General features: G+C 47.8%; 1 protein-coding gene across 1 annotated transcript; it reads right to left on the bottom strand.

Moving 5' to 3' along the window:
* Positions 1–11,999: 11,999 nt before the first annotated feature.
* On the bottom strand, positions 12,000–14,408 carry LOC123409724 (protein DETOXIFICATION 16-like). Its single transcript, XM_045102585.1, has 7 exons — positions 13,479–14,408; positions 13,294–13,380; positions 13,133–13,189; positions 12,808–13,046; positions 12,624–12,742; positions 12,434–12,520; positions 12,000–12,354 (listed from the first exon to the last, which is right to left on the bottom strand). The coding sequence occupies exons 1-7, from the start codon at positions 14,396–14,398 to the stop codon at positions 12,304–12,306; spliced, it is 1,560 nt and encodes a 519-aa protein (XP_044958520.1). The 5' UTR covers positions 14,399–14,408; the 3' UTR covers positions 12,000–12,303.
* Positions 14,409–16,549: the final 2,141 nt, after the last annotated feature.

Here is a 16,549-nt window from a genome sequence, read left to right as displayed (position 1 = left end):
ACCAACCGGGACTAAAGGGGTGCATTGGTCCCGGTTGGTGCCATGAACCGGGACCAATGCTCTGCCTATATAAGCAGCACTCGTGAAAATTTGGTTCAGTTCGTTCTTCCCCGCCGCCCGACGCCGCCAGGCTGCCCGTCCGTCTCCGCCTCGCCGTCGCCGTTGTCGCCCCGCGCTGTCTCGCGCCGCCTCGACGCCGTCCCACGCCGCCCCGACGCCGTCGCCGCCCCCCGCCCCGCGCCCCGTGCCCCGCGACGCCACCGGCCCCTGCCCGTCGTCGCCCCGCCCCGGCCCGCGCCGCACCTCACCTTCGATCGACGCAGCGCCGCCCCGCCCCGCGCCGCACCTCGCCGTCGTCGTCGCCGTCCCCAACACCGTCGACGTGAGCAAAAGATTTTTTTTCTGTTAAAAGATATTTTTGATGATATTATTGTTGAATATGCATGTTTGTATGTTCATATATATGCAAAAATCGAATATGTCAAATTTTTATGATTTTTTTCTGTTCATAGAGTTTTTATGATTTTTTTGTTATAATTTTGTTCATAGAATTTTAATGATTTTTTTTTTCATAGTATTTTCTTTGTCAATTTATGTATATGTTCATATTGTGTATGTATAGGAAAATTGTGCATGATCAAAGTCATTTATGAATATGTTCATATTTAGAATAGAGGAAAAAAGAAAAAATAAGAAAGTTTAAAATAATTAATTAAAATAATAATAGAACTGTAGTTAAACTAGTTTATTTTTAGTAAGTACTACTTTATTTTATTTATAGTAAGTGCTTCATATATAGTTGAACTAGCTAGTTGGTTTAATAAACTACTTTATTTTACTATATATAGAAGTAGTTTGTTTTTAGTAAGTACTACTTTATTTATTTATAGTAAGTGCTTAGTAGTTGAACTAGTTGATTTAATTAATAAAACTACTTTATTTAACTATATATAGAAGTAGTTCCCGCATCGACGTCGACGATGCCTATCCCGCATCCTCGTCGTCGTCGACTCGGCGGTGGAGGCCTGCTTGATCAGGGCCATGTTCGGGACTGGGCTCCGTCGGGCTGGTATTGAAAGGTGCTACCTTCCGGGGGACGTAGGTTGGTGAGGAGGCAGCCCGTTGTTGACCCGATCCTTGTTTGGTGGCGGTCGCGTGGGCCAGTGACGGTGCCGAGGCTTCCGGACACCGCAGAGGTGGTACGTCACCGTGTCAGCGAGGAGGACGAGCACGTCCGTCGCTACATGGTTGCATTGGAGGGCAGGTTCGACAATACCTGACAGGTTCTTCAGGGATCTCACTGGAGCTATGATCCTGTGATGGTTCCTTATCTTTGGTTGTCCACCGCCCGTGACGACACCCGTCCGGCGCTACGGTTCTAGCTGTATTAGTGACGCTATATATATGACAAGAGATGATGTAGTTTTGCTTATAATTGAATGCATGCTAATTTGAATACTACTTTATTTTACGATTTGGTTTTGCTTATTGAATGCTTAAATTGGAAAAGTACTCCTATTTTGATTGCTAAAATTGGAGAGCACTATGAAGAAATCTAGGAGCCCCCTCCATCATCCACGTCGTCGTCCCCGTCACCGACCCCCCTCCGACCTCGAGTCAGGGTCTATATTGTTTTATGCTATTTTACGTTAAAGAGGGTATTTAATTAGGTCCTACCTAATACTGATGATCATGCTGCTGTAAATGTTGTATGACAATGTTGTAAAGGGTAGTAATTGGTCTCTTCAGCTGCTTTTCAGAGATGTAGTTCTTCACCATTATACTTGAGAAATCCTCTAGCAGGCAGGTGCTGTCGGACAATTTTGTGAAGATGCTGGACGGCCATCGGCCACAGAACATGATGCTGACGCAGGTAGACAACGGGCTTCGCAAGCTGTGGGACGTGGAGGTGGTGTTCGACACCGATGGAACATGTACCTAGATCGTGGCTGGAAGCAGTTCGTCCGTGGCTACGACCTGCGGCACGAGTACTTCCTTGTCTTTAGGTACGACGGCAACGCCACTTTCGCCGTGAAGGTGTTCAACATGACTATGTGTCGGAGGCGCTACCAGGACGACGACGATGCCAGTATGCTCTATCTCTTCTTTCTCTCCATTAGGCTATGTCTCACACCCATTTTTAAAAAAAGTTTTTTGCATTTGGCAAGGCAATGGGAGCAGGAGTAGCGAGTACTGACAATGTTGTAAAGGGTAGTAATTGGTCTCTTCTGCTGCTTTTCAGAGATGGAGTTATTCACGATTATACTTGAGAAATCCTCCAGCAGGCAGGTGCTGCCGGACAATTTTGTGAACATGTTGGACGGTCATCGGTCACAGAACATGAAGCTGAGGCAGGCCGGCAACGGGCTTCGCAAGCTGTGGGACGTTGAGGTGGCGTTCGACACCGATGGAAGCATGTACCTAGATCGTGGCTGGAAGCAGTTCGTCCGTGCCTACGACCTGCGGCACGTGTACTTCCTTGTCTTCAGGTACGATGACAACACCACGTTCGCCGTGAAGGTGTTCGACACGACTATGTGTCGGAGGCGCTACCAGGACAACGACGATGCCAGTACACTCTGTCTCTTCTTCCTATCCATTAGGCTATGTCTCACACCCATTTAAAAAAAACTTTTTTGCATTTGGCAAGGCAATGGGAGCAGGAGCAGCGAGTACTGCGACAGGTGCTATGTCTACGGCAGCAGTGACTCTGGCTATAGAAAAAGTAGCAGCGACTCTGGCTACAGCAAAAGTAGCAGCGACGATGGCCTCGCGATGGTGATCCCACAGCTGGGCGACAGGGCCATGCCAATTCTGATAGAGGAGTACATCCCACAGCCTGGCCTGGGGCTTCGCCGCTCTAAGCACATCAGGATGATGAAAGAGAAGGTGAAGAAGCAGGAGTGAAGATCTTAAGAACCTGATGGAGCTTTAATCTTTATAGTCTAAACCTTTTAAGTACGATAGTGTTGAACTGCTACTGCACTTTTAAGTATGATGGTGGTGTGCCTCATGAAATTTTGTGCATGCTCATGGATGCTCATTGATGAAAGATAAAATTATTTCTTTTTGTGCTTGCTCATGGATGCTCCTTGTTGGTGTATATAACAACCTAAATTAACCCCTAAACCAGCCCCTTTCAAAAAAAAAACTCAGCTTCAGCCAGGTGCTGACGCGTGGATGCCTTTTGCTCCCGGTTGGTGTCACCAACCGGGACTAAATGCCCCCCTGCCTGGCCTGACCGCAGCGGCCACGTGGAAGCCCATCTGTCCCGGTTGCTGTAAGAACCGGGACTAAAGGCCGAGGGCATTAGTAACGATCTTTTAGTCCCGGTTCCAAAACCGGGACAGAAGGCCCTTACGAACCGGGACAAAAGACCCCTTTTCTACTGGTGCCACCACTGATGGGAGCCAGGAAGAAAATAAATGACAATAATCTGTCTCTAGCTGATGGTGTGCAGCATTGAAAATGAGCTATTGAAATGACGAGGCACAACACAAAACAAATCTCTCATCATCATAACATAACAGTGTGGCGGACGACCTTGAAGGGTATCAAAATACAGAAACCTTTCAAGTTGACACAACAACACCCGTGTAACTGTTGGTATCTCCACAACATGATACAAGAGAAAACGCTGCTATAAGGTGCTTGATACTGGAGCAGTGCAACCTGAAAGAGCACCAACAGACACAAACCTGACTGCAAGCTCCGTCGAAGGGACAGTCGACGCAGTTATAATGTGGGAAGTACATCATGCACCGGTGCTTATGATGCTACCGGCACACCGAATTCATGTTGCACATTCTAGAAAAAACAGCACATTGACACAACAACATTGTAGGTTGTAACGAAATTCTAAGTCAAAATTCTGAACATGGCTCGGAAAACAAAAATGACAAATTCAATACGCTATACTACATAACATAAGTTGGGGCTTTATATTTGGCCCATTATCATATTGATTTCTAATTTTTCTTTTTATATCAACAAATGTTTCAAATTTTGATGTCGTTTGTTTGACAACATACATTAATGTTGTGTCAAATTGCTATATTTTTTTGCAATTTCTTTTAAATATGTTGGTGTTAGCTAACCATGCTTTATCTTGGCAAGCTGTAATTCTATAAAATTGGCATTAATTGCCGAACTCTCCCTTTGTCAATGAAGGACATCTAATAGAACACTGTCATTGTAGTAAACATCTTCGGAGCATCAATCATATTCATACGTACTCTTATTACAATACGAATGCATAATTAGATGTTCATACTGTATCACAATATCATCCAAATGTTGAGCTTCTGAATCAAGTGGAGTACACCTATAACATGAGGCTGTACAATAACTTCTAAAAGATCCTCACACTCGCATAAAACTCCAGCCTAATATGGAGCTGTCAAACGCGATGGGCAGTTACACTTGGCTCGTGGTTTGTCGAGCCCTCTGTGTCTTTCGAGTATCTTTAGTAGCCTTTGCCTAGCAATCTCTCTATGATTATTGTTTTTTAGGACACTCGGCAAAGAATACACATTACCTGGTATAATTTGTTTGTGTTGTTTTTCTTGTGGCCCACTAGGCAAACAACATATATGGGACTACCCGTGAATTTACTATCAACACACGCCTAACACTAAGCAACTTGACCGTTTTTCATGTAGATCAGGTGATAGTTTAGTAATGTTCAAGTATTTGACAATGAAATTTAGAAAATATGTGATAGGTTATGTACGGTAAAGATTATGCCTAGGCAGCTCATGATCTTAAGTTGCAAATTGCAATATTGGAGGAAATGTAACATAGCACCCGCCACATGGCCGTCAACACATCCCAATCCCGATCGCAGGTGACAGCCGAAGCAAAGTGCCAGTTCTGCGCCAAGGCTGCATGTGCGCGCGTCGTATCCTTACGTCCAGAGCTCCCTCGTATCCAACTTAATTTCCAAAGCCATTTTTGCCTGTTACCACGGCACGGGAGCCAACCAGCACATAGGCAGTATGTATCATCATCATACGCTTGAGACTTTGGGAGAACTCAATTAATTAAGCAGGCAGTGGACATCTGGGATCATACTTGTCCATCATGTATCCATAGTTCCATACCCATCATACGACAACACACAATGATAATGTGTAGAGCTAAGGGTAAACTAGTCGATATTCATCGAAGTTCGGATAGGAAATAGTATAAATCATGCATACATACCATTTGGACGGAGCCAAGAATTTTCTATAGGGGGACCAGGTCAACACTTAAGCTCTCTTACGGACTAATGAGCACAGGCCGAGTGGAAAAATAGTTTGAAGTGTGCTAAAAGCATATGCCTGAAATAATGCTTTCGCTGATGTAAACACTACAAAAATAGTACAAAATTATTGGATGTTTACAAGACAAAGAGTTTTTGAATTAGCTAAATATACAATTTTAGTGCATGGCAATACAACGAGTTGATTCCGAATCTAATTTCACTTTTGCTTCGGTACACCCCCAACAAAACATAAAAGGGGAAACATATACCCATCTCGTATTGTAAATTGCAGACAGACATACGTATACTCATCTCGTATTGCATACGTACGACGGCCTGTAGTGTACAATACGAGGTGGGTATACGTTCTCCTTTGTACGTTTGGTGGGGGGTGTACCGAAGCACACATCAACAAATATATCACTATATCTTTTAATTGTTTTTGTGAAAAAAAATTCATTTATTTATTTGACTTTTTCATGGTGAGCTCTTCAAAACAACCCCAATATCAACATATTTAAATTTAGAGATGGAAATAACTATAAGGTGTGTAATTTTGTTTTGAAAAGCTAATAGTGTAGACACCCGAAAAGAGTAGGGCTGGGACCCAGTATGGGCCTGGGTGTGTTGATCCACAAGGTGCAGCGACGGCGATGATACTGGTTGTGCGCACAATCAGTTAAGAAAGGCCTTATTCGCTTTTCTTGCTTTCTTCTCTTCTCATACTTTCTCTCGTAATGATATGAGAAATTACAAAGATAATGACTGGACGACTAGGCCGAAATAAACTCCAGGATCTGCCTAAGTCGTGCCATCGTCCACGACTTGATCTCGGCCTAAATAAACTCCAGCACAGCAACTTGAACGAGCACGTTTACCGTATATAGCCTGTTGCTGCAGCGGATGAACGCCAGCAACTGATGTGCGTGCATGAGAGCTTAACGGGGCGTGGTCTATACAATTCCATGAAATAGCAAACGGACTTTTTTGAGGTCTATTTGAACTCGCCCGTGGCTGGTTTGGAGAGGTCGTTTACGATTCTCTTCAAAACTATCCTAGTTTAGCGCTAACACTTTATGTCAGCCTAAAAGTAACACTGACGTCTATAGGAAACATATAGGAGTACTTCCTTTGTACCAAAATAATTGTAGTTAAGGAGAACTAGTGTAGTTCTCCTCAACTACAATTATTTAGGTACAGAAATAATATAAGGTATATATGCTACATCAAATCTCAATTACATGAACTTACTCGACAACGATACCTACCTGTGGATCGAAACGGTACTGTATCTCCCCCACCATGAGATTTATATAGTAGGGAACCGGCCAGTATTGTAATGAACCCAGCTAATACGGCCCACCATTGAGGTGTCAACGCTCATGCTGGATAAGGATGGACAAAGTCCGGTGCCGGTCCGAGCCGTCGTTTGGACCGGCTGCCAGTGTTTTGGACGAGGACCGGACAAAGTAGCATGACCGTCTGGATTTCAGGTACCGTACCGATGACGACGAAGCGCACGCCAGACCAAATGCTCGGATCGATGTTTGCGGGTACATCGACGTGATGGGCACGTGCCTCAGTGACGGGACAAACTGGATGACGTGTGGTAGAAATTAACTGAAAGTTAAATATTTGATGAAACTGACCAACTGAATTTTCTGAATCAAACTAAATTTTCTAAAAGTTTGACGACACCTATATAACTGGTAGTCATGGCGGTCGTCTAGAAGAAGCGCATGAACTCCTCGAACAACAGTCGTGGCTTCACCTTCAGAGCGTTAGGGATCGTGCCCGAGTGAGGGAGTCGTGCATTTGGGGGTCCTCGGGGAGTTGGCCCGTGGGCCGCATCATCGGGGTCCAAGTAATCTACATACCTCGTACGACAGAAGGAAAGCTCCAAAGACCGGCGTCGACCCCAAGCTCGAAAGGACTAGGTCTGCTCATCTATCCCGTGGCGATAGTCGGTAACTTGTAAACCCTAGGGTTTCTGGTGTCTATATAAACTAGGGGCCCTTATCCATGTAGAAGGAGGCTGAACCATCTAGGGTTTAGCATATACAATCTCGAGGTAGATCTACTCTTTTTTTTTGTAAAAGGAGGTTAAGACCCCGGGCCTCTGCATCAATCGATGCATACATCCATCTTTATTACTTATTCAACAAAGGTCTGACAAGGACATACATCAAGCCACCTGAAGCCCCCACTCACACCTACAAAACATGATAATGTGGAGTGCTCTCACTCCCCATATCTAAAACCGGTGTCGTCGCCGATCCATCCACATAACATATCGGAACTAACAAACGGTGCAGCAGACCTAAAGCATACACCACACACACACACGTTTTAGAACCGGCCGTCATCATCGAACCTCTGACCCATCTTTAGGAGAGAAATCCGCATCATCCATGCCAGTCCGGCCACCCATCGAAGCCACCACAGCGCCCAACGGTGCCACCTCCCTGCGCTCATCCATCCAGATGCGAACACTCTGTAAGATCTGTCGTGCGTAGCACCTGCCGAACAGGCATGACAAAGAGTAGCACCTGTCGGCCAGGCATGACCTGACATCACCACCGAAGCTCCGTGCAGGACGAAGACACTCCACCTCCTGCCTTTGTCTTCCAGCGCTTCTCCACAAATGATGCTCCCTAGAGAGGAACGACCCCGCAATGCCACCATCGTTCGATCTGGAAAACCAGATCCTAGGATTTCCCCTGGAGCACCACGAGTGGATCGACCTCCCTGCGCTCATCCATCCAAAAGCAAAGACTCGTAAGATCTGTCGTGCGTAGCACCTGCCGAACAGGCATGACAAAGCGTAGCACCTGTCGGCCAGGCATGACCCGACATCACCACCGAAGCTCCGTGCAGGACGAAGACGCTCCACCTCGTGCCTCTGTCTTCCAGCGCTGCTCCAGAAACGATGCTCCCTAGAGAGGAACGACACCACAATGACGCCATCATCCGATCTGACAAACCAGATCCTAGGGTTTCCCCTGGAGCAGCACCAATGGATCGACAGTAGTTACAGGACGAAGCCCTTCATCAAGGTAACGGCGCAGAACGCCGCCATCGCCCACTCTCGGCTCAGTTTTCATCGACAACTATCTCTCCCCGACTCGAAGCCAGTACCGAATCCTGCGACGAACCCGGTCACGGGATCCCAAGATCCGTCGCCGTCACTGGGGCCGCCACAAAGACCCACCACCTGACCCGTCATCCCCGGCGGAGGGGACGCCGCCACCACCATGGTTAGATCCGGGTTAGCCGTCGCCATCGCCACCGCCAAGACCGGATCCGGGCTGAACGCCGCAGCTGCCACCGCCACCGGCCACGCCCAGCTCCACCTTCATCTTCTAGCCACGTCCAGTCGACCGGCATGCCACACCCAACCAATCTCCACCCGCGCCGCCACGCGCCGCCGCCGGTTGCTGCTGCGCTTCCGTTCCTTGGATCCGCATGACGCCGTCGCCGAAGCTGCCGTCCCGCACCGCACGACATCGAGCGAGGAGAAGGGAAATCCCCGCCGCCACCTACGTCGACCGGATCGACGGCGCAGGCCAGGATTTGCCCCGCCGCGTCCTTAGGCGGCGGCGAGGAAGGAGGGAGGGAGTGGAGGCTGCTGGAGGTGGCGGCTGGGGAGCCCTCCCAGTCGCCCATGGGAGCGACGTGGGAGGGTCAGATGCGGTAGGGAGCAGATTTGTCCACGTTCAAGCAGGAGATCAATCTCGGTACCAAGAAGGTATCTGATGCCGAGGTAGATCTACTCTGTAATCATTTTTATCAATATGATCGAGCAGGACAGAGGGTTTTACCTCCATAGGAGGGCCTGAACCTAGGTAAAACCACCGTGTCCCCTTCTCCCTGCAACCCATCGATCCTAGGTCCACAGTTCGGGACCCCCTACCCGAGATCCGTCGGTTTTGACATCGACATTGGTGCTTTCATTGAAAGTTCCACTCTGAGATCGCCAAAAGGTATGATGGCACGCCTAGTCATCAGCGAAGAGATCTGTAACAGGGACTTGTTCGCCCCTGGTCAAATCTTCGCGTTCGGACGCCTTGTTTAGATCGACATTTTTGCCCACGACATGGAAGTTAGGTTCGGGAACTTAGAGTTCACCGCCGACCCCCTGGGGGATCTCGTGTTGACGGGGCTTTCCACTCCATTAAAGGAACGCAAGATCCTCGACGCTTCAACGTCCGAGACCGTGAACCCAATCGCCAGGACGAACCTCATCTCTTATCCAGCCTCAAGGTCTATTGTGCCTAACGTGTCCGAACTCGCGTCAGCCAAAATCCCCCCAAAAGAGACTTCAAGCGCCATCCGGGGACAAATGACACAACTTGACTCCGAGCACACAAGGAGCATAAGCCCCAGCGAGATCCCAATAATATTACATAAATTGCTCGATCAGATCCAGGCTATGGGCATAACGGACAGCCAGGGCACGATCTACGATCAGATCGGGATCAGGACCGACGTCAGGGAAATTAACGTCCCACCCATCACGCATCATATCAACACTATGGAGTGCACAGTTAACGGCTCCCCACATCAGTTGCCGGAATTAAGAACGCTATGCGTCCCGGTCACTGGCCGTCCGGACCCGCCCAACAATTCCGGGCCAATGGTTAATCACACTCGCACTCCTGTCAAGGATGAGACGGCCAAAGTCCCAACGGGAAACCAAAATTTAATCCCACCCACCACCCAATTTGAGCGCCTCTCAGGAACAAAGTTCGGATTAAACCCACAGACGGTCATTCAAAAGCAGGGGGACTTAGTGCACCACTTTTGGGCCAGGTTCCTCCCTCTTCAACAACGAGAAGACCGCAGCGACCATGAGATAGTAAGTGCCTTTCAGACGCATTGTAGGGACGAGGATATTCACAACGCCCTAGCTCGTCGCCGGGTGCAAACCATCGCCGAATTATTAAACCTAGTGCTCAAGTACTGCGCCATGGAGAGCACCTGGCAAATGCAAAAAATGCGCACCGAGCCTAATTACATCGAGCACGACACGCAAGTTCGGAGAAGATACTCACCCCCATTTATGGGGCAGGTTACCTCCGAACTTACAGAAAATAGAAACAAGTCACAATTAAAGGGCAAGTCGTCCTCGACACATTACTCGATAAACCATGCCCCATACTTTTCGCCCCGCCGGACTCACCTTCCACTTACAGCCTTAGAGCCTGTTGGGTAGTCCGCCAAGTTGCGAAAAGCGGGGAATCAATCCTTCAGATACTGAGAACCGCAAAGTCCGACACACCGTCGAGTAGTAATACGGAGGTCCTACCGATCTATGAATCATTATCCTCGGCAAGCTAGCTAAAAAGAGCCTTTGGAGAGTTCCTTCAAAACAACCACATGGTGCTGGAAAACCCATGGTCGGACACAACTATCACTTTCGACCACAGCGACGAGCTGACGAGATATACTGACCGGACACCGGCCACGCTAGTACTGAACCCCATAGTGGACCGTTTCAGATTAAGCAAAGTATAATGGACGGAAGTAGTGGCCTCAACCTCATCTACGAAGATACGTTGGAGAAAATATAGCTCGACCAATCTCTAATCGAGCAAAGTTCAACCACCTTCCGGGGCATTATCCCCGGAAAAGTGGTCCGCTGTACCGGACTCACAACACTGGATGTGGTATTCGGCACCCCTGAAAACTATCGATCTGAAGAGCTCTTATTCCACATTGTGCCATTCCACAGTGGCTACCACGCCCTACAGGGCATGAGGCAAGCAACTAAGAGCCACGGTCAAACAGTATAATCCTGATAGCAAATGACCCCCACAAGGCGCTAAGAGCCGAAAATAAGATGGCATCCCTAGCCTTGAAGGTACTGGCCGAGAACCTTGCCATAGAAGAACTAACATCTCTGCGGTCCATCGTCGACAAAAATGACGTAGTCCTCGGCAAGCGACCCAAATCCACGTCTTTCAAGCCAGCGGACGAGACTATCAAATTCCAGGTACATCCAACGGACCACAATAAAACCGCATTCATTGGAGCTCACCTGTAGCCTGCGGTAGACAAAGTAGTACATGCCTTCCTATGTGAAAATTGGGACATATTTGCGTGGCACCCCTCAGATATGCCAGGGATCCCAAGGGGGAAGGCGGAGCACAGCCTGAACATAATCGCAGGCTTCAAGCCGGTTAAACAAATCCTGCAACGGTTTTCCGAACCTAAGAGTCAAGCCATGGGGGAGGAACTAGCCATGTTATTGGAAGCCGGGTTCATCAGGGACATCAAACACACCGACTGGCTGGCAAACCTGGTCATATTGCCGAAGAAGGACAAATCCTGACGGCTATGCTCGACTTCAAAGACTTAAATAAGGCATGCCCAAAGGATCCTTTTACTCTGCCTCGAATAGACCAGATCATCGACACCAGAGCTGGGCATGACTCCCTGTGTTTTCTCAATGCTTATTCTAGATACCACCAGATTAAAATGAAGGAATCCGATCAGGCAGCCACCGCCTTCATAATCCTTTTATGTTAAAGAACGCATGTGCCACTTACCAGCGCATGATTCAGACATGCCTGAAGAAACAAATCAGCAAAAATGTAGAAGCATACGTGGACAATGTGGTCGTCAAGATCCGGCACGTCAGCCAGCTGGTAGACGATCTTAGGACAACCTTTACTAGTCTCTTTGCCGAATGTGTGGTCTTTGCCGAATTTACTAAAAACACTCGGCATATAGTGAACGCTCGATAGGGAATAAACGATGAGAATGATTTTTTTTATCCCGAGCTTGATAGAACTTGAAAGTTTGAAAATTACAATCCAACTTTTAAAGTTAAAAAAAAGCCTGAAAAAAATACGCATATATATAATGATGTATACTTCATCTCATAAATTTGTTATGATGAAATACGTGTTGACACATATGTATTTCGTCGTGAGAATTTAGAGATGAGTACTATACATCCCTATATGTGCGTGTAATTTTTTCAGAATGGCAAAATGGCCTAGCTACATGTATAACTATACTATTCAGTTTCAGGTCCGCCCAAAGGTTCTTCATGCAACGGGAAGAGAAGTTCCTAACACCATGTCTTTTGCCTTATTTGACTGAAACAAAATAAAGAAAGGTCATGTATTGCTATCCAAAGGAAAATTTTATGATGCTCCACAAATTGCAAGCTCTTACCTCGTTCTCCCAGTTTATAGAAAGTACGATCCACACGAGCAACACAAGCTTGGTGAGGCTGCCGCAAACGATGCCAAGCCAAAGCCCCTATTGGATTTGGAACCCAACAATTTTGTTCTTTCAGGCATAACCTATATATTCATGTGGCCAGTGAAATGTTAACTTAATGCTGACATATAGTAGTACATACCATCCCGTTCAAATGCAGAACGAATGCAAGCAACACGGCCAAGGGGATGCCTGCCAGGTAGAACGCGGCGAGATTGACACGTGCGCCGATCTTCTGCTCACCACATCCATATAGCACACCTGTGTTGTCCAGAAAAAAAATCATGTCAACATGTTCCAGATTGTTGTAAATACGCGGCTCGTACCTGAAAGGGAAGTGTGGATTCCATCTATGAAGAAAGAAACCCCGAGGACAGGTATCATCCTGGCAATATAAGTCACGACTTCCTCCTCGTTGCTGTACATGTAACCCCAAGATTTGCGTAGCAAAATCATTGTGATGGAGATCACTGAGCCTGCAAACAGGGCCATGCATATGACAACTATGGTTGCCAGCCTCGCTACCTGAGGCCTACCGGCACCAAGTTCATTGGAAACGCGTGTGCTGCATTGCATATATGTAGGAAAAACTTGAGACACCAATCATCATATATACAACATTCTACATTTTGTTTGTCAGTTTCACGGCACCTTATGGCTGCGCAGAGACCGGATGGCACCGTGAACATGAGAGCGCCGGTGTTAAGACTGCAGAATTCAGTAATGCCCAACTTAGAAATCAGAATAGAAGAGAAAGGCAAGCCAAAATTTGGTGAACTGTGTATTGCAAAATGTTGTCTTGATTTGATTACCATATCGACAATACAGAGGTTTCAAGCTTAGGATTGGGCAAAAGGCCAGACAGCAGCACAAGCAGTTCAAACGACCACCATTCCAAGCTGCAAATTTGAAAAACAAGCAATTTGTCATTTCTGAACTCAAATATGCATACATGGAGAAGCTAGATAAGGAAGACTCGTTGAGCATTTCGTCTCACCAAACCATCATTGCCGAGGGGACGGCGAGCTCCGCGAACTGGCGCAGCTCCTTGAAGGCGAAGGCCTCCATGGAGAACCCAGTCCACGTGCTCCTGCAGGCACCGGACAGCCTCGTGTACAGGCACAGTATGGCCAGGTTTGTGGAGTAGGAGACGGCGCTGGCCAGCGCCGCGCCTTTGCTCCCCAGGCCCACCTTGTGCACCAGCACCCAGCACACGAGGATGTGGTTCAGCGACGTGACGCCCGAGCTGACCATGACCGGCACGACGATGCTCTGCGTCTGCAAGAACCGGATCTGACACACGAGAGGGACGTACGGGACGAGGGCCGGGAGGAGCCACCGCGCGTAGGCGCCGGCCTCGGCAGCGATTGCCCCGTCCTGGCCGAGGAGCACAAGGATCCGGGCGGTGTTGGCCCAGACGACGGCGATGGGGACACAGGCGAGCGCCAGCACCAGCATCGCCCGTTGCTTGTAGAGACCGAGGAGATGGTACTGCCGCGCGCCGAACGCCTGCCCGCACAGCGTGTCCAGGGCGCTCGACATGCCCACCAGCAAGCTGAAGCCGGTGACGTTGGCCAGGGAGGTGGCCAGCGAGGCCCCGGCGAGGGGAAGCTCGCCGAGGTGGCCAACGAACATCACGGACACGAGCTGCAGCGACGACCGGAGGATGCCGCCAGCCGCCAGCGGCCCGGCCAGCCGCAGCAGTCGCTTCGCCTCCTCCAACGCCGCCGCATGCTCCCTCCTCTCCGGTGGACCAAGCGCAAGCAGGGGCTGCTCGTCCACGCTTTGCTTCTTCATTGTTGTCAGCTTTAGCTCACTAGCTTCAGAAGATGAGAGCTGGGCGCTGTTGGTACATATTAGTCGAGACGTTGGTGGGAGTAAACCCAAGCAGCAAGCGACGATCTGAAAGCAACTCATGGGTTAATAGAGTATGGTGGGTGTTATTCTTACTAGGATGCTTCCAAGAGCAAGCTCATGGTGCGGTTTGATTCTTTTTACATGTTTTTCCAGGGAAGCTCCTCCAAGCAAGTACTGCTAAACAAGTGTTACATATATATTGTATTTCATATTGTAAGGTGGTGACCCTCAAAACTAATATTGTCGGTTGCTGTTTGGGTTTTTATTCACTCTAACCAGCTCAAGTGTGGAGCGCCTCTCCAGCCTACCACGACCCATCAAATCTCACACACCCCAGGAAGCCAAGGAGCTACTCTTCTTCGGTCGTAGGCGCAGTGCCAAGTCGGCACAAAAAAACATATAACTCTAAGGCCTATGCAAGTTCTAAAATATATCATGTTATTTGGTACATGATGCGGACCGCCCGTAATAATCATGCCCCAAAATATAGTCATTTGGTGAAGCTCCTCAGCAAATATTGGTCTTGTACTTTTGCTTGTGTGATTGTTTGTCCTTCACGGATCAAGCGTATAGTGTACTCCATAATTTTATATGCGGAGTGATTCGGTGAAACGTCTCCAACGCCTCCATGTTTTTTGATTGTTTTATGGTGTTATCATACCACCTTACATATTTTAAGCTACAATTTATATTATTACTATTTGAACTAACTCATTAACCTAGTACCAAGGGCTAGTTCATGTTTTCTATCGTTTTTAAGGTTTTAGGTGAAAACTTCATCGAGCCGAAATGATTTGAAAATTTGTGTGTATTCTATCTGGCCACCCCGTAAGTCAGTGAATCTCTTCTTCGGGCACAGCGAAGCTAAAGTCGGGGAAAAGCATGTATTTTTTCCAGCCCAATCAGAGTAATAGAACTCCCACTACAAGGAAATAGCTTATAAATAGAATATTACTAGTAGCGCTGGTTAAGGTCGCATCGCTACTGTTATGTACTGGTAGCGCTGGGCAGAACAAGCTTGCGATTTTCATTGCTGCATGTATTCTAACCAACTGGGCCCTGTACCTCTGAATTAGGCTATCGCCAATGAGATTCATCGATGCGTAGTTGTGCACCACAACCTAAACTGATCTTCGCATCTATTCTTCCATAGCCTCGGATTTACTCCATCAAATCGCGGGAACTCCAAATGAACACCAGAAGCGTACCAATCGGCATAATCGATAGATACTAGATCACGAGTAGAAGTAGGACAGGAAGGAAAAGTGAAAGCTACTCTCTTGATCTAGCCACGAAATTATGGTTCATAGCTCGAAAGGGGGATTCATTTACACAGTAGCTGTCCTCCAACCACCCACACAGCTCTACGTTCATCACACATTATCTGCCAAAGATCGCCTATCCATTCCAGCCTACATTTGAACAAGCAACATCTGCTTATGTAGTAGTACATGGACGTTATCTTCTACCGGGCCGAGATCGGGCCAGCCATCCAGCGCGGTATGGCCTTGTCGCGAATGGGCCTCGCCCCCAGCCCATGAGCCGTCTTGAGTTCTCCCGCCCATTAGGCCATTGCCGGATCCTCAACAGTGTGTCCACCTATTGTTGCTACAGCGTCCTTTCCCTTGATGTTCTCTTGATCATCTGAAGGAGATGGCTTGGCGATCCTGAGTTGCTCACAGTACGCCAGTAAATCCGATCTATCGCAGTAATCATATGCGCAGCCTGTGCTTTTGTGCTTTAGTGTGTCAGTCTAATTCGTTGATTACATTTGTTCGGGCCATTAGCCCAAAAATACAGAAGTGTACCGCCGGAAGGAGTCGATGCACCACAGGCTGGGACACGACCATCAGCTGATCTCTTCCTGACGCCTCTCAAATCTAACGTCTTTGTGACAGTTTGTGTGTGTTGACGGACACATGTTTCGTGTTTCCCCGCAGTAGTTCAACGAAATGTAAACAAGGGAAACTTTCTTGAGCAGTATTATCCATGGCAGCTAGCTTTCTCGGCGAGAAATGGCCTATATATAACTTTCTTTGGCCTTCTTGTGGGTAGCTAATCACTGCGTTGAATAACGGTGGATGGAAGCTACTCTGGCTAGCTGGTTGTATGAACCATGCACGGTCAAGGGGAGCCAGTGAGTGTATGTGTATAAATACTGATTGAGGCAACAGATAATAAAAAATCATAATAAGTCAGTGACGAGGCGAA

This window comes from Hordeum vulgare, chromosome 7H, assembly GCF_904849725.1.
Source record: "Hordeum vulgare subsp. vulgare chromosome 7H, MorexV3_pseudomolecules_assembly, whole genome shotgun sequence".
Lineage (NCBI taxonomy): Eukaryota > Viridiplantae > Streptophyta > Magnoliopsida > Poales > Poaceae > Hordeum > Hordeum vulgare.
The sequence above is the reverse complement of the archived record's forward strand: the minus strand, read 5'-3'. Positions and strand labels throughout refer to the sequence as shown.